This window comes from Penicillium mononematosum, assembly GCF_028829835.1.
Source record: "Penicillium mononematosum strain IBT 11891 chromosome Unknown utg000005l:1.0-9366267.0:1.0-9372171.0, whole genome shotgun sequence".
In the NCBI taxonomy this organism is placed as follows: domain Eukaryota; kingdom Fungi; phylum Ascomycota; class Eurotiomycetes; order Eurotiales; family Aspergillaceae; genus Penicillium; species Penicillium mononematosum.
This window is the reverse complement of record NW_026643275.1, coordinates 1059602-1078081: the sequence shown is the minus strand read 5'-3', so window position 1 is coordinate 1078081 and position 18480 is coordinate 1059602. Positions and strand designations below refer to the sequence as shown.

General features: G+C 45.9%; 3 protein-coding genes across 3 annotated transcripts; 2 read left to right on the top strand and 1 right to left on the bottom strand.

Annotated features, from left to right (window-relative positions):
* Window positions 1-3782: 3782 nt before the first annotated feature.
* On the top strand, window positions 3783-4298 carry N7519_008532 (uncharacterized protein; the record flags this gene model as incomplete). The annotated part of the gene is made up of 1 exon (XM_057295308.1): window positions 3783-4298. One exon carries the CDS (start codon window positions 3783-3785, stop codon window positions 4296-4298), a length of 516 nt encoding a protein of 171 aa, XP_057143190.1.
* Window positions 4299-8470: 4172 nt separating this feature from the next.
* On the bottom strand, window positions 8471-14986 carry N7519_008531 (type I polyketide synthase; the record flags this gene model as incomplete). Its single annotated transcript, XM_057295307.1, has 3 exons — window positions 8471-14151; window positions 14199-14611; window positions 14688-14986. The coding sequence occupies 3 exons, from the start codon at window positions 14984-14986 to the stop codon at window positions 8471-8473; spliced, it is 6393 nt and encodes a 2130-aa protein (XP_057143189.1).
* A 1084-nt stretch (window positions 14987-16070) lies between these two features.
* Window positions 16071-17894, top strand: N7519_008530 (cytochrome P450; the record flags this gene model as incomplete). Its single annotated transcript, XM_057295306.1, has 5 exons — window positions 16071-16385; window positions 16454-16816; window positions 16887-17564; window positions 17631-17720; window positions 17790-17894. 5 exons carry the CDS (start codon window positions 16071-16073, stop codon window positions 17892-17894), a joined length of 1551 nt encoding a protein of 516 aa, XP_057143188.1.
* Between the last annotated feature and the right edge of the window lie 586 nt (window positions 17895-18480).

Below are 18480 nucleotides of genomic sequence, written 5' to 3'. Positions count from 1 at the left end.
TCGGCGTTTAGCCTATATTAAACTATATACTATAGCGAAGCTTTTTAGTATAGTAGATAGTATTATTCTTAAAGATAAAGAGTCGATAAAGGAGCCGAAATCTCTATATTAAGTCTATAAGATAGAAAGTGCTCCGAGATAGATATTAAAAAGACTAGTTAAACGTACCTTTAGATAATTCGGAAGGGTATATTTCGATCTAATTTAACTACTACTAGTATATAATAGATATCGTTAGATATCTTATTTCTACCTAAAAGGACCGAGGTTCTATTAGATTATAATATATAAAGTTAAACCGGAATACTAGCTTATAATAAAGGAGTTTATATAGCTAGTAAAGAATTAGTAGAAGCTACTAATTAAGGCTTTCTACTATAATAATAAAGCTATAGTAGGTAGAGTAGCGGAGTATAGTCTAATAGCTAATAGTATCTTAGTATATTATTCTCTATCTAGATACTTAGAAATAAATAGATATACTAAGAGATCTAGTAGGATAATTATTACCTATATATATATACTCGCTTTTAAAGGGAAGTTTCTTAAAGACCTATAGCTAGAATTTATAAGCGCCGCTATATAATTATTAAATTATACGCTATTATATATTACTACTAAAAACCGCTAGGTAGTTCTATAGGAAGAAGTTAGGAAGGAATTTATACTAGTAATATTAAAGACTAATTTATTAAATATCCGCTTATATAGAAGTATAGCGTACTATAGAATTAAGAATTAAATATAATCTAATAAAATATACTTTTAAATAGAGATTAGCTTTTTAATAGGATACTATACCTTAAATATCTAGAAGATCTAGTTTTTATATAGTAGAAAGGTAAAGTATATTAGAGATATAGTTATTAATAAAACCTAAAAGTATATATCTAAGTATAATTAGTATCGGCCGATTCTATTACCTTTAGTAAGATAACTATAAGAACTTACTACTAAAGAGATCGCTTAAGTAATTAACTATAAAATCACTAGTTAATAGACTAGTATAATAGAGGAAAGTCGGGGTATATAGGATTAGGATAATCTTTAGTAGTATAACCTTTAATACTATAATCTTTAGTAGGAAAGTCCTTAGTAAGTATAGGAGAATCTTTAATAAATATAAGATACTCTTTAGGAAGTGATTTAAGAAATAACTAGTAAAGTAAGTGCTTAATAAGAGACTACCCTAAATTAGGGGATAAAAAAAGAAGTATATTAGCTAATATCTAGCTATCTACTAGTATATATAGTACTATTAGATATATTTCTAAAGGATTAGGAGCTACTACTACTATTAATCACTCTACTATAGGAAGAAGAAGCGAGTACTAGCTCTAATTAAAAGGTAGATATATAGGCTAATTAAGAAGATCTAGCGTATTAAAACTAGACTTAGTATAAAGACTAGATTTAGTATAAAGATTAGATTTAGTATAAACCTACTCCTAATTCTATAGAAGACGAGCTAGAAAGGTAGCTATAGTCTAAACTACTAGTACTAAGTAGAGAGATAGTTAGTAATATTAATACCGGTAATATACTAAGTAGAAGACGAATATATAGAGTAAGAAGAGATAATGATTTTATATATATAATAACTACTATAGTATAGAAAGAAGAGCCTTTAGCTCTACTCTATACCTTTACCGCTAGTTTATATATAGAGAAACCGGATAGTTATTATTATCGAGATAATTTTTTTTCTACCGCCGAAGTATTAGAAGGATATTATAAATTACCTATATTAGGAAGGCTTCCTTATAGTAATAAAGAAAGAGATTAATTCGCTATCTAAAAAGGAGATATTTAAAATTATTAATAGGCTAAAGGATAGAGGGAAGTAGATCCTTCCTCTACTATAGGTTTTCTTATATAAATTTAACTAAGATAGCTACCTATTAAAACTAAAGGCTTATATCTATATATAAAGAGATCTTAAAACTATTTCCTATAAAGAGAAAAGGGCTACTATATTAGTAGTAAGAATAGTAAGGATAATCTTTATATTAGTAGCTACTTTTAATCTAGATTTATAATAGCGGGATACTATTACTATATTCTTAAATAGTAAGCTAGATAAGAAAGAGACGTATACCTATATACTAGAAGGGTTCTAAATCCTAGATAAGTACTAGAAACTACACTATACTTTATATAGACTATATATCTTACTAAAACTATAGTAGCGAGAAGTAGTAAGTATATTATATAAGCTAGGGTTATAGTAGATACTAGAAGATCCTTATATCTTTATAGGATAGGGCTTACTAGTCTTCTTCTATATAGATATTATTCTAATCGCTAGTTATAGTACTACTAAAGTATAAGTATAGTAGCTAGAGCGAGATCTAGAAATATACTAGAAGCTAATAGATTATAAAGAAGCGGTATAGTTTCTTAATATCTAGATTATCCGAGATAGATAGTAGAAGAAGCTTTAGCTCTATTAGGATAGCTATATAATAAGTATTACTACCTAGTATAAGCTAATAGACTATCTACCTATCTATATACTACTACTAGTTAATAAATTAATACCCTACTAAAGTATAGCTATACTAAAAGAGATCTATTTATACTAGTAGAAGGTTAGATCTATAGGATATATTACTATAATTACTAGACTAGATATTATAAAAGCTACCGCTCGGCTTATATAGTTCTTTATAAATCTAGGTCTTTAGTACTAGTAGGTAGCTAATCGAGTTATTATCTATCTTTATACTATCTAAAATCTAGCTATTAAATATAGTACTAGAATAGCTAGTATAGGAATAGACTTAATATAATTTATAAGCGATATTTTATATAGGGACTACCCTAATAGAAAGAGCTTAGCTAGATATATCTACTAGGTATATAGCGGCCTAGTTAACTAGAAAGCTAGTAAATAACCTATAGTAATAATCTCGACTATAGAGGTAGAGCTATTAGGCCTAATAGAAATAGGAAAGTAGCTCTAATAATAGTAGCGATTATTTAATAACTTTATATTTATCCTATCTTACTATCTAACTATTAACTATAATAATAAACGGACGATTAGCCTTTTAATAGGCGAGGATATAGCCTTTAAAATGAAGCTATAGTATATAGATATATACTACTACTAGCTAAAGTAGGAAGTTAGAGTAGGACGTATTATAGTATATTAGGTAGCGATAGCGAATATAGTTACTAATAGCCTTATAAAGCTACTATCTAGATAGAAGTATAAGAACTTTATACGACTACTTCGGATAGTTAATATAGGCTATTTTATAACCTAGGAATTAAGGAAGAGAATAGATCATATAGTATACTAATATATAAAGTGTAGCGATCTTAGTATATATACTATAACCGCTAAGGGGGTGTGTCGGAATAGATATATTAGTATACCGGCATACCGGAGGATCCATTGATCCTACGCATTTTATAATTTTAGATTAGTAATCGACGGCTCATATAAATTGTTAGGAAAGTCGATATAGCAATACAGAGAGTTGAACACCATTGATTGGACCCTACATTTTTTATAATACGGCCCACGCCGACACAACACTTCAACCTTGCTGCCTTTGAGTGTTTCTAGATTTGAGTCAATCCTTCCACGTTTGCTTCTTATCCCTCGATCTATCTCATATTAATTGGCTAACGCTCAGTACACTGTTTCTAACTAAGTCAGAACCCACCGAATAAAATGCGACGAGCAACGTCCCAGATGTCGCCGGTGCACTTCCGCCGGACGAAGCTGCCCCGGATATCCCCAAGCTTCCAGCTCCCAACCTGAAATCAAAATGTACAATATTCCTTTTAAAGTACCCGGCAGTCGCGCTGACCGCGAACTACTTTATTTCTACTGTCGCGAAGCAGCCAACTCCTTATCTCGACTCTCGGATACTACGCTGTGGACGAACCTCATTCTACAGAGATGTCAAGGCCAATCCGTTATCCGCAATTCTATTGTTGCGCTCACTTCCCTGTATTGCGACTATATGCTTGTTAGATCACCGCAGCTTGAAGTCTCAGTCAAACATATCCAGCGTACTACCAAATCGCACTCTCAGCTTCGTGCACATCTTACCCGGCAGCCTTCAGCTGAGATTGCGCTTATCTGCAGCCTCATATTCTATACTTTCGAGTGTTTGATCGGCAATGTCCAACAAGCATTATGGCATCTGGATCGAGGTCTGATTCTCATGCAAAGGTTGCAGACGGATTATCCGCATCTTGTGGATGGCCAGGAGACATATGCGGAGTTGCTGGTGATCTTCTCTCAGCTTGATATTCGTGCAAGTAATTTTTTCACTTGAGAGAACACCTATTCTCAGGCTTACGTTGCCGGAACAAGTCTCGGGGGTGAGGCCTACGGTTCCAGAGCGGATTTTTGGTCTATCCGATCTCGAGAACTCGCTTGGAAAGATAAGGAATTGAATATATACGTGTATGACGTGAATCTCGCGTAAAATGATTAGGCAGTGGCTGTCCTGGATCAAATCAACTCCGACCATCTCACCTACTCAATGTCCTGTCCTATATACTGTTGTTTAGCGCAAGATAACAGTGAGATGAAAGAACGAGAATTTTTCATTAAATCCCAATGAGCACGGACCCGGGAAGCATTCCTTTAGCCGCGCAATTGAAGCAATAATGCACAACTCTTCCATCGAAATGAAATGACTGGCCAGCTAAGAATAGCGCCCAGGACGGATTCTCACTGACTGAGATAAAAGAATGAAGATTGCCCCACTGGCCAACCGGTTTGTGAATCTTTTAGCCACCCATTTGGAAGCGGTGATGTTTACCACTTTGATCATACTTTCATGGCCAGAACAATTTTCTTGACCTTGGCTCAAAACTAAGGTGATCATTGCATCTTTAATTCCAGCGGTCCCTGTGGAGCGACCTCCGATACGCCCATTAAAGAGAATTTCGGGATCATCTGCAAATGGAGAGCGCTCAATACTCAAGTACAACGGGCTATCTGTATATCTCTTCTCTGGAAAATCGATGTGTGGTGTTGACAAGGACAAATCCTGAACCGAGGTGTCGGATTTATCGATTTTTGGTCTCGGGATATTTTCAACATAGAGGCTCTCACTGCTGCTGATAATCGCACCATTGGGCCGAACTGCTATATTTGGGCAAAATCCTTGGTAGCATCCCAATACTGGTGCATTTGAGGCAGGATCCATATCCGCAATAACAGCAGGTTGTACTGTAAATATCCCATGTCTCCAGCCGACAAGGTCTTCCTCAAAATTGAGATTTTGACTTGGTAGGGTATCGCAACCAGCATGGACAGCGGCTAAAAAGAAAACAGCACGACTGAGATCTAGTCTCCCTGAAAGGATATCATCGACCATAGGACAGATAGCGCGCTGCCAGTGATCGCCATCTTCAAGGTTAAGGTCAACGCAATGTCGGAGATTCTTGAAGCTTTCGCCAGCCAAGACTGAGGAGGCAGAAATAACGATAGATACTGTAATAACACTGAAAGTTGCCCAGTCCCTTTTTTGCTGCTTATTGTCACAACCACGGTTTCGTTGGAGAATGTATTCCAAGCTGTCGGGGTTTGATAATTGCTCATAGCACGGACCAAGGCGTTGCGCAGATTTCGGGAAAAAAAAGTGAGGCCAATCTCTTGGAAATAGGCGTCGATGTGGTCTCCCGACAGGTCCATTCGGGTTCCACAAATAGATTTTTGGTCCCTGCACGGTCGTCAAAATGCAACTGGTCGCTTTTATTCCCCCCTAAATCTTTGACTTTCAGATGGTGTTGTAGCTTTCCAGTTTAGACGCAGCTGAGATTTGACATGAGAATGTGTGTATTCAAAGAGAGTCTGAAACACTTCTGGAGGGATATTGACTTTGTTTCCCAGTGCGTTTGAGAACATTCCACCTGCTGTGCTGAAATGATAATGATGAATATAAGTTGGCATGACACAGCTGTCCGGTCCTCGAGAAATATATCGGTATCCCAAGTGCCACCTGTGACTAACACAACAGAGTTGGATCCAGAAGCCCGCGGTCGATCCCCAGCACCATCCCAGACTTGAATTTCACCAATGCAATATCCAACCGCTCTCATACAAGCAGCTAGCTGTATGACCAATTGCATCTTGTAATGTTTCTTTCCTAGGAACAGTAACCCATCGCAAGAAACTGTTTACATACAACATATCCGTGATGGCGACACCGTCTCTGCTTGTCTCGTCCTCATTCCAGCGCCGAAGCGCGTTCCAGCACCTTTGATTCAGCTGATCAACCGCATCTGCCAAGGTTATAGTCAGGCCTCGTGTGGCTCCTTCATTCAGAATCTTTGCATGGTTGTCAATCAATTGCAAATACAAGCTCTCGTGTGCTTCTGGCAACGTCAATAGATTTACCTTAGGCAAGGATTCATAAGGAGTGTAAGAGAGGGATTCTGGCAATCTGGCCTAATTTAGGCCCGTTCCCCTCCCTTTCTCTTCCTCTGTTGTCTTGGCACGACGTGACGTGATTTGCGGTGAGGAGGAGATCAGCCTCGAATCAGAACTGCTTGTTACGCGCGAACTACTCCGGACCGACCCATCCGCCAAGTTCCATAATTAATAGTTGGTAGAGAGACCCTCTCATTCCCCACGTACTCCTCACGGCCTAATTCCACCCTCTTTCATCTTGTTAGCACATCTACATTCTGTGTCAGTGTACCTTTTCAAGTTAGACTATAGCATCTATGTAGGAATGAAGTGAGAATAAAGTGAGAATAAACTGAAACAAAAGGTAATAGAAAGATGGCGCGAACGCGATGTCTCTATCTAGTAGGTGCTAGCTCGCCGGAGTAGAGATGGTTATCGTTTTCCTTCCTTCTCATTTTAACATTCACGTGTGATTCTATATAATACGGCATGTGCGTCACACTCAAGTCACTCCGGGACTATTTCGAAAAAAAATATATTTCGGATAGAAGCAAATTATAGCAGAGCAAAAGAAGGGCCTCTAGACTTATATTCATGTCATTTGTCAGGACGGGCATAGGCTTAAAGTAGGTTAGCCCCTATCGCGTTAAGAGTGAGAATTGTCCCTCTATCCTCACCTCTCACCCAGTTCACGCGCACTTACCCTAGTGTGTCGCTTACGTGCTGAGGGCGCATTGACCATTAACCGTGCAGAATACTCGGCTTATATATATATGCGGCTTATAGTTGGGTAGATGTTGCCCTATAAGAAATAGGTAAGCGCCAGTTTAGCGTCGACCGGGAGTAAGAAGGGTAGGTGCGCAAGAGGTACCCCCGGCCGATACCACCCACCCGAACTATCGACCGCATATAAGCCACTCACCAGTAGAATTAGTACTAGGGGTATAATAAAAACAACACGCCTATAAAGAAAAATTCAGTATAGGAGGGGAAGAGGGGGAAGAACACGTCAGCGATTCAGGGGCGTGTAGGATATTCAGGTGGGTGTAGAATAGTGGTGTTCACGGGATTCAGGTGAATAGGCTGAATGGGCTGAATGGACTGAAGGGTAGGGCGGCAAGAGGGGGATTTCCTAGCGAATCAAAAATAAAAAGGTGAACACGGACATACAACAGTGAGGATTCGCTGGTGGTCACCCACCCAACTACTAACTCACCGGCGTGTGGCTTAAGTACGGCTGAGCGGACGGGAAGCCCTGTTTTCCACACCCTATGGTCGTATGTGTGAGACTTTATATAAAGGAGTACTATAACATGAAATTATTCTAATAGTGCCTTACACTTCTCAAGCAAGCCCTAATCCGAATGGATAAGATAATACAAACTCCGGAGAGTCATTATGTGTGACAGAAAGAATGCTCAAGAATCCATTGGTCAAGGTGTTGTAAGAGGAAACTTTTGGTCCAAGAGATGAGATTCCATCCGCCGCAGCAAAATGTTGAATACAGAAACACGATCTGTATAGCATGTATGTAATGAGACAAAAATAATACTATGAAAAGTACTATGAATATGAAAAATTCCAATCTTGTATCCTGCAGAGAGTAAATGAATGATTTGTCTATCTTCTTCATACATGGAAAGGAGCATCTATTTATGCTCCTTTTTCGTATATCCCCATTATGGTAGAATAGAAAAGACTCGGTGAGAAAACAGGACTCGGTGAGAAACAACAACAACAAGAAGAAGCAAAAACAGACTGAAAGCAGGCCCAATTGAAATGCGAAGCGCTGATACAGTGAGATAATGATCTGTATACTGAGGACAGCAATGTCATGATCAAACTGCATATAGCCAAGGGAGCCAGGCTTCTTCTGGCAGGAGCCAGATTGCAGAACCTTCGTGTACGGGATCTGCATTCTTGATGGAGAGTTAGGGTTAGCGTTGCACCATGAAAAAGGCCAGTATTAATGAGAATTAACTGGGATTTTCAACACAAAAACATAGTGGTTTCCATTCTATATATATATCTAGCCCAGTCTATCCGTATAAACAAGTCTATCGCCAAAACGAAATAAAAGCGCCATCATCGCAATGTCTCCGCCAATCTGGCGCCCAGCTCTTTCACGCCGGGGTTTCTCATCATCGTGAAATGATCGCCGGGAATAACTGCGCATGTCACGGGGACTCCCGACACTAAGCTATCCCAGCCGTTGGGCCCGGCATTTCCTCGCGGGTCTAGGATCCAATCTTCGGCCTGGTTTCCGCGAATGCGGGCTAGATCTTGGAACCGAGACTTCCTTTCTTCACCCACTGTCTCCCAGACTCCGTTTTGCGCCCACAGAGCCAAAACGGACTTTGGTGCTTGGCTCGAGAAGGGGATTGGCTTGGGTTCGTAGGCTTTGAGTGCCTTGATTGAGCCGATAAAGTGTTCACGGACAGCCTGAGGAATGGAGCTCTGCTTCAATGGGGTCGAACCGCGCTTGTCGTTCTTCAGACCGTCGAACACCCCGATCGTTTCGAGGAGATCGACTGTCTCGATTGGGAGTGGTGGGTATACGCTCGGACACGGGGCATCGATTAGGACCAGCGACTCGATTGTCTCGTCCTTTTGGATCAACTGCGACGCGGCCTCGAAGGCAAAGGATCCGCCGATCGACCATCCACCTAAGCGATACGGCCCGTGTGGCTGGATGCGTTGGATCTCACGGACGTACATGGCGGCCACTTCTGGGATTGAGCAGTGGAAGGAAGACGGCGATTTCAGGAATGGGCTGTTCAATGCATAAACTGGACCGGGGGCGCTTAGCGAGGGCAGCCCAACATAGCTGCTGGCACTGCCGGAGCCATCAGGCAGCAGGAACAACGATGCGCACTGGGAGGCCGAAGGAGATCCCTGAAGCAGAACTGCTTCCGCCTTGTGCTCGGATGATGATGAGTTGGGTCGATCTTGAATTCTCTCGAGGGCTTTGGCAAGCTGTGGTGGTGACACCTCGGGTGCAGCGCGACGGCCGTCAAGAGCGACTTCGATCTCTGCCAGGGTGGGGTGGTCATTCAGGAAGCTGGACGGCAGTATCCTACCGGTTTGGGTCTTGATGGTGCTGATGATCGAGATTGAGAGCAAGCTGTCCACGCCAAGTTCCGACAGAGGGACGTGCTCATCGATCTCGGCCATGTCAATCTCCAGTTCATTGGCGATTATCTTCCTGATGTGATCGGTAGAGCTCACGCCCCCGTTGGTGGGAGACTCTGCTTTGGTAATCGGAGTATCCGGTCGGGTATCTTCGTCACTGCTAAAGGACTCGCCACAGCTGTCGCTGCTGTCAATCGAAGTCACGGGTGCAGTCATGCTTGAGGAGAGAAAACCACGAAGCTCTCGAACTGATGGGAAGTCCACGAAGAGCGAGCTTGGAACCTCCTGGTTGAGCTCGCTACCCAGTCGAGCAGTAATGCTGATTGTGAGAAGACTGTCGACGCCCAGGTCCGCAAACATAACGTCGTCTGCAAGCTCCGACACATCGACACCAACCTCGGAAGCGATGATCTGGAGCACATTGTTGTGACTTAGCACGGGGGTAGCTCTCTTTGCCTTAACAACGGTTGTTGGTCGCTGGTTGACAATTTGGACAGTCTTTCTCTCCACTACCTTCTTGTCAACCACGGAGGGGGCAGTCGCCGGAGTGGGAGGTAGCAAGTGGTCGAGAATCGCACGCTTGATACGTTGGAACTTGAGCTCCTGGCAAACAGCGACCACTTCACCATCATCCAAAAAGAACACATCACCTGACAAGACACCCTTTGTCTTGGTCTCCTGCATGCGCACATAACTCTGGTAGTTCTTTTTCTCAGAGAGCTCCCCAACAATCTTCATGCTCTTCCACCCGTGCGAGATGTACACACTGTCGGCAGGGGTAGTATCGGCACCGTTCAAGACAAAACCAGATAGATGCGCCAGACTGTCGATCCAGTACGGGCTGTACGTGAAGGTGCCGTCCTCTGGAGTGGTGCGGAAGCGGACCTTGGCAGTAGCCTCCAAGAGATCGCTGTCCATGTAGACCTCCTGCAAGCCCTGGTACTTGTCATCGTAGTCAACCAGAGCAGCGAACAGCTTGTAGACCATTGGTCTCAGAACTCTATGGACATCTCCACAGCTTGAGTCCTTGATCAGCTGGTTCATCCGGGATTTGACCAGGTAGCTTGTTCGCGCCCATTCGGACTTCCATACGTCGCCATCCCCGCGATCGACACGACAATGGGCATGGTCCTGGCAAGAGCCGCCGTCCTCAGAAGAAAACTTCACCTCAATGGAACGGCTGGAAGGCTCTAATGTGGCAGTGACCCGAATAATCTGCTTCGTTGTGCCTGGCTGAATTAAGAGGGGCTTGTGCACTTCCATTTCCCGCACGTCCATGGGAGCAATCGACACTGACGGATCCAAGGTACTTTGGATATAGCCAGCCGCCGTGAATGCCATGTCAGCATAGACTGAGCTAGGACACAGACCAGCACCATTGACAAGGTGGCCTCGCAATGCCTTGTTCAATTTAGGCTCTGCTGCATCGGACGCAAATGTGACCGAAATGCCCGTCTCGCCATCGCGGACGAGACTCTCAATGCGATGAAGACCACTCGTGGAGAAGGTAGGCAGCAACGGCTTGGTCGACGCCTGAGCCGTCTCGGATGGGGCGCCCTTTCGAATGGCCCAATCACCTTCGTACTGCAACCAGTAGTTCTTGAGATCGAACGCGTAGTTGGGCAGCTCAAGGAGGTTCAGATCTTGCTCGTATGGGCGATGCACTTCCCTCCAGTCGATATCCACACCTGCGTCGTATGCCAATGCAATGGATTGCGCCATGGTCTTCCAATCATCCTCGTCTCGCTTCAATGATGGCAGCAGAACCTGGTCCTTGCCTGCAATGTTTCGGATCATACCCAGGCAAAGCGGACTCGGCCCAATTTCTATCCAGACTGGCGAGGCTCTATTACCTGCGTGCAGGGACTCAAGCGCCTGGACGGCCTTGGTAAACTGGACTCTTTGTCGGGTCTGGCGCTTCAGATACTGAGAGTTGATGATGTTTCCTGTCGTAACTAATGTTCCCAACTGGGTAGATGCGAATGGTATAGAAGGCGTCGCAAAATGGATGGTATCGGAAATTCTCACGAGGTCATCGAGAAGGGGCTCCATCTGGGCCGAGTGGAATGCGTATTGAACCTCGAGCTGAGTAGACTTCTTCTTCTCCGCCTGCAGAAGCTCGTGCAGAGAAGCGATTTGATCAATTGGGCCACTGACCACAGTGGAGGTTGGTCCGTTGACACAAGCAATTTCACACTCAGACAGGCTGTCGTTGTTGCTCAGAATATCCTCGAGGTTGCCTTCGGTCTCCTGAACTGCCAGCATGGAGTGCGAAGCAGCTTGGCACTTTTCCAGCATCAGGGAAGCTCTGGCTCCGACGAGATAGAGACACTCGCTGACGGAGAGGACTCCTGCAACACACAAGGCGGCATATTCTCCCAGGCTATGGCCAATTACAGCGGTGGGTACAGTACCCATTGACCGCCACAACTCCGTGAGGGCAAGCTCGACAGCGACAATAGACAACTGAGCCTGAACGGGGCTGGCAGACTTGGCGTTCATAATAGGATCAATGATGATCGGCAAGAAGGACGGGAAACCATGGGAAGCTGATATCCTATCACAGTCCAGAATAGCTTCACGGAAGGTAGGCTGGGTTGTGAATAAGTCCTTTGCCATGCCGGCGCGAAGCGACCCTTGACCAGTGAAGGTGAAGACCACTGGCCGGTTGATCGCAGGCTTGGCCCACTGGGAGCCGTCTTCAGACTGCTTTTCCAGCTTGGCGACGAGATCATCGACCGACGAGGCGACGAACGCGCGGCGAAAATTGTAGTGCATTCGGCGGGCGGTTGTTGTGTAGGAGACATCCTGTAGACGGACCCCGAGCTCGGCATTCTGCTTCAAGTAGGCCAGCAATTGTCGCAGGTTGTTGATAGCTGATGTCGGGGTCTTCGCAGACACTGTGACTACTTGGTGGCTTCTGGGATCGAGCTGGCCAGAATCTGTGGACGCGGACCGTGGCCGGGCAGGAGGATCTTCGATGAGCATGCTCGTGTTGCCACCCGCCGCATCGAAGTTATTGATCAGGATCCGTCGCTTCCCGTCGCCATCTGCTCTGGGCAAGAAGGGAGTCTTCGCGAACGAGATGTGGGTGTTAAGCTCAGCGAGTTTGGGCAACTTCTGGTTGATGCGACCTTTGATACCAATGTGCGGAGGGATCATGTTCTTCCTGAGCATCATGATCGCTTTGATCAGTGAGGTGACTCCACTGCCAGCTTCACCGTGGCCTAGGTTCGGTTTGACGGTTCCAATGTACAGAGGATTGGAAGTAGTCCGACCGCGCGTCAGGACGTTTGTCACGGATCTTGACTCAGTCGCGTCACCTGCTTGGGTGCCAGTTCCGTGTAACTCAGCGTAGTCGACATTGTGAGGCTGGACACCGGCCTTGTCCAAGACTGTTGTAAACAAGCGCTCTTGGGTCTCGGCGTGGGGATGGGTGATGGAGACAGCCTCGGCGGAATGGTTAGTGGCCGTTGCCCTAATAACAGCTAGAATGTTGTCACGCTCGGCCACCGCATCCGATAAGCGCTTCATCACAACAACGCCCACTGCATCTGCTCGGACATAGCCGTCGGCATCATGGTCGAACGTCTTGCAGCCGCCCGTCTTGGACAAGAAGCTTCCCCTGCTCAGACCGGCGAACAGATCAGACGCAGTGAGGAAATTGGCGCCTCCGCCCACAGCCGTGTCACATTCACGAGCAATCAACGCCGAGCAAGCTAGCTGAATCGCCGCAGCGCTTGACGAGCAGGCCGTGTCTAATGAATAGCTAGGCCCCTCCCAGCCGAAGTGGTAGTTGAGTCGCCCGGGTCCAAAAGCACGGATACCACCTGTGATGAAGTATGTGTCGACATTCTGGCTAGCATTGACCTCTCTCCAGTCATCACTCGTCTGGCCCATCCAGGAGCCAATCCGACGAGTGTTGGTTGATGGGCTGCCGTTGGGCGTGTATCCGGCCATCTCCAGCGCCTCGTATGTCGTTAACAGCAGCATCCGCTGCTGGGGGTCTGTCTGGGCCGCTTCACGAGGGGACATGTTGAACATACGCGTATCAAAATAGCCTGGTCGGTCTATGAACACTCCATACGGAGTCAATGTCGTGTTTCTCATCTTTCCGGTCGGGTCACAGTGCGTGTCCACGTCAAACCGGTCCGCGCGGATCTTTTCATGGAGATCTCGTCCTTGCTCCAATACCTTCCAGAATTCCTCGAGAGTTTCACTGCCTGGAAGGCGTACCGACATTCCAACAATGGCAATGCTGTTTTTGGTATCAGGCTCATTCGCGGATTCTTTGAAAATCGGTTCGCTCTTGTCGTCCACTTCAATATTGGCTGTTGCCTTTAAAGAAGTGATGATCGTCTTCTTGGAGCTGGTAGGCCCGAAGGAGAGGAGTGAGATGGACGGGCATGCCAGACTTGCCACCCCCTTGACAGCTTCCTCAAGGACAATGGGCTGTTGCAGAATCTCGTGGCTGACTTGATTCAGTAGTTCGAAGAGATTGTCGGCAGCATAAGGCAGGCCGGAGCTCGGCGAGATCAATGGTATGTTGGGCCTGAATGACTCAAATGGTGCATCGATGCAGGTCAGAGTGAGTTTCTTCCAAGGTACTGCATCGAGGTGATCTGCGTGGAAGGCTGCGGCGATTGGCAATGGAATCGTCTTTCGTCCTTGAAAGACGGACTCTGCTGTAGCAGGTCTGCCGTGTATGATGGTGGACCGCTAATGGTCACTGAAGATGCGCTATGTGCGCTGATGTAGACTCTGCAGCTGCTGCCTGCGGGCGTCCGAGAATTGAATGATGCCACAGCCTCCCGGACTTCTTCCACGGCAACATTGCTCACAAGGGTAGACCAGCTACCCTTGATCTTCGCGTCTTTGGAGGGCTGAATGTATTCTGATCGTCGAGATGCTTCCAGTCCAAGCTGGAAGGCCAAGGCCACTGCATGATGTGCGATGTGGTGCAGCTCAGTAATATTTCGAGAGCAAGAAAAGACAGAGGCTGCGATAGAGCCGGTACAGATTCCCAGTACAGAATCGTGGCCTGGTGTTGATGAAGAGCCGACTTCCAGAGCTCTCGGGAACTGTTCAAGATAGCTAGCACGGAAACCTTTGTTAGCAAGAGAATGGCCTTCATGCATGCGTCAGAGTATCAGGTTGTCGGTTCACTCACAGGATAACATGGCCGAGCTGAGAGACACAGCAAAGGGCAGCCTTCAACGCCGGGCAATGGGCAGCATCACGTTCAACGGCAGTAGCAAGGTCAGTCAGAGAGTCCCATGAAGGGAACGCCTGTCTCTCACGGAAGGACGCTTGATATATTGCCTTGCGCAGACTGTCTGTTGCAGAACGCAGGAAACGACGTAGTCCGTCGGAGTTAGCTGCGCGGCGACTGAGGCGTTGGATGCATGGAAGTACGTCGGCAATCTGGTCTCCAAAGAGATATAGGGCGGAAGACCTGGTTGCAATCATTGTAGAAGGTTACGTTTAGTTGTTTTCTGAATAATTCACAGGCGTTCATGATGGGTTCTTATACTTCTACCTGTATCTATACAATGTCCAGCCTCTGACAAGACTACCCTCCCACAATTCTCCGATAGCTTATTCTGCATTAGCGCCCCGTATTGAGATATTTAAATTTTACACAGTAAGCACTAGGTCTTACTGCCTAGGTACGAATCCAACTACCATTTCAACGATTTGAACATCTGAAGCGCGTTTTAAGAAAGTAGTAGAGTATATATGCCAATGCAGCTTAAAACGTTTGATAGCTTCTTGAAATAGTGCCAGTATTTGAGAACCGGGGAGATACAAAATAGCTCTTGTACAAGATTAAGAGTCGCTAGCTCTTAGAAATACGTGATCTGGGCTGGGGTAACGTCGATACCAGCTATAGTGATCTGCGCTAGAACATCTCTATAGGACAGAGGGTCTATGCACAATCTATCTTTAGCGATATTAGCCCACATTTTGCCACGAGGCTTCCATGCGAATATCGGAGAAATATGTACAATCGCTTGCATGTAGGCCCAATTAGCTCGTTTCGTCTTCGCATTTCCTGCTACGCCAAGCAAGATTGCATGAAGAATCGGTCTTAAATTACCAAAAGGGGACCCGAAGGAGGAACGTCGCCAACCTTCTGCTTACACTCTAATTAAAATGATACGGGATCGAGAGATAACGTCTAATCCAGCATGTTAGAGCAGTTTAGAGCGCGATTGGCACGTCTAAGTGTGGCTTTTCGCAATACGATCCCTGCATTAGCTTCTATGCAGGAAGGACGCCGCCAAGAGTAATATGCTTATGTCGCATATCATCGCTCTATTGAGCCTCGGACCCTAGCTCTAGTTCGTCAACTCGAACTACACTGGAGTGCAAGGCAATTCTTTTGCCCCTCTTTAGGCTCTCTTCCGAATAGAACCGAAGCGGCCACAGCTCAACACCGCTATGCGTGCGCTTCTTAAATATCTTGGGTTTCAGCCTACGCTCGCTTGCTGCCAATTGAGATTCCAGTTTCTAAGTTTCTAGCAAATCATAGCTAATGAGTGATTCCACGATGTCCCCGACATTCACGTTCACATCGCTCTGTAGCGAGCGCACCGTTTATAATGCCATTCCATTTCTCTTTGCCCTCCTCGCCTTGTGGCTCTACCGTACCTGGAAGAAGCAGTCGCATGTTCCTGGGCCATTCTTGGCTTCTATTTCGAACATCCCACGTTTACTTTGGGCGCATTCTGGCAGTGCACATGAGACTCACATCCGTCTTCACCAGAAGTATGGATCGCTCGTCAGGCTTGGCCCAAATGCCGTCAGTGTGGGAGATCCTCGCGAAATTTCCAAGATGTACGGTATTCGCTCGAGTTTCGGGAAGGTCGGTTGTGCTCGCCCGTTGATTCTCTCTGGCTAACCAAGAGGCAATGTGATCTGACAATAACTTAGTCTGATTATTACAAAGTTCTCCAGCCGATGTCGAAGGGAAAGATTATTCAGGGTCTGTTCAACACACAGGATGACCAGCTCCACCGTTCCATGAAGAAACCCATTGCGGGAATCTACTCCATGAGCAACCTCGTCAGTTTCGAGCCCTACGTCGACTCCACCGTCAGCTTTTTCTTGCAGCGTCTTGAGGATGCGCAAGGAAAGCCTGGCGGGCGTATCGATCTAGGCACCTGGTTGCAGTGGTTCGCATTTGACGTGATGGGTGAAATCACATTCAGTAAGCGGCTGGGCTTTCTGGACGAAGCCAAGGATGTGGACGGTATCATGGGTTCTATCTGGAAGATGTTCCAGTATTCCTGCTGGGTGAGTGACATCACAATGCCATGCTGGCATTCCGTGACCGTCGCTAATCACACTGATACGTCTGTACCAGGTTGGCCAAATGCCATGGCTGGATAAGGTCTGGGTCAAGAATCCGTTCGTGAGTCGCTTACTGCCTGCGAAAAGCTCGCCAGTCGTCATGTTTGCTCTGGCACGGGCACAAGAAAGAATAGCCGAGAAACAGGGTTCCGACAGCCCAGATGCCGCTTCGTCATACAATTCAAAGGATTTCATGTCCCGCTTCCTGGCGGCCCGAGCCAAGGACCCGAGCATTCCTGAATGGTTCGTGACCGCATGGACGACATCGAATGTGCTGGCCGGCAGCGATACGACCGCTATCATGCTACGGGCCATAATCTACTTCCTGATCACGAACCCGGTCAGTCTCCAAAAGCTCGAACACGAGCTGCGCCAAGCCCTGAGCCAGGGTCAATTGTCCGATATCGTCACTTGGAAGGAATCCCGCAACCTGAGGTATCTGGACGCCTGCGTGAAGGAGGCAGGACGCCTCCATCCAGCGATTGGGCTGACGTTGGAGCGTGTGGTACCGTGTGGCGGAGCCACTATCTGCGGGCAATCCTTCGAAGCGGGAACGATAATTGGCATGAATCCTTGGGTGATCCACCGAGACAGGGAGGTTTTCGGTGCTGACGCCGACCAATGGAACCCGGATCGCTGGTTGGATTCCGATGCGGAGCGGGTGACGCTTATGGAGAATTGCCTTTTGACGGTGAGTAACTCGGTGAACCTTTGGGCTTTTCTGCAGTGTTGAGACTAAGAATTGACCTATTCGCAGTTTGGATCCGGGGCTCGGACGTGCATCGGGAAGAATATCTCGTATTTGGAGATCTACAAGCTTATTCCGACGATGTTTGCGCGATACGAGGTAAGAATTCTGTCGAAGATGTGCTGTACTTAAGGTTTTGTGCTTCCAATGTGGATTAACTCGATCTAGATTCAACTGTGGGACCCGAAACAGGAGTGGAAAATTGCGAACTCGTGGTTGGTCGTTCAGAGCGACTTCTTCATCAAGCTGAAACGGAGAGAGCCTCGTCTGTGAGGTGGACCTTTGGACTGTCAGAAAATGACTGTACATAGGAGGACCGAGTCTAGATCATGCAATCACACACTTCATCGGTATTGAAACAACAGATACCTGTCTTACACGTGGATTCAGACTCTGCCTCCTTCTCATTTCGACACATGTAAATAAATGTAGCTCACATTTACGTATCCGCATAACCGCCAACGTGTTTCTAATGCCGGATCCTGATTAGTGACCCTCAAGATAGGCTAGGTGCACGCTCCTACGCTTAGCCTGCCAACGATCATCAAAGTCCCGGGCAAAGACCAATTGGGAGGCGTCAATGCACTGTCCTCAACCTTAGCTACCGAGGTACCGGAGAGATTGCACGTAGGAATGTGAGTCTGCCGTATTTTTGTCACGCTTAAGGTTCGGATATATATTATTTTTAGTTGTAAAGGATTATCGGAAGCTATTATGCGCTCATAAACATACTATAGTAAGTAAATCATTTTGTTAAATACCGTATTGTTATAAATATTGTAGAACTACGGAGGACTACAGCATGATATTTTATCGCTTAAGAACCCCTGTATGCGGGCTCTAGACTCTATGCATGAAC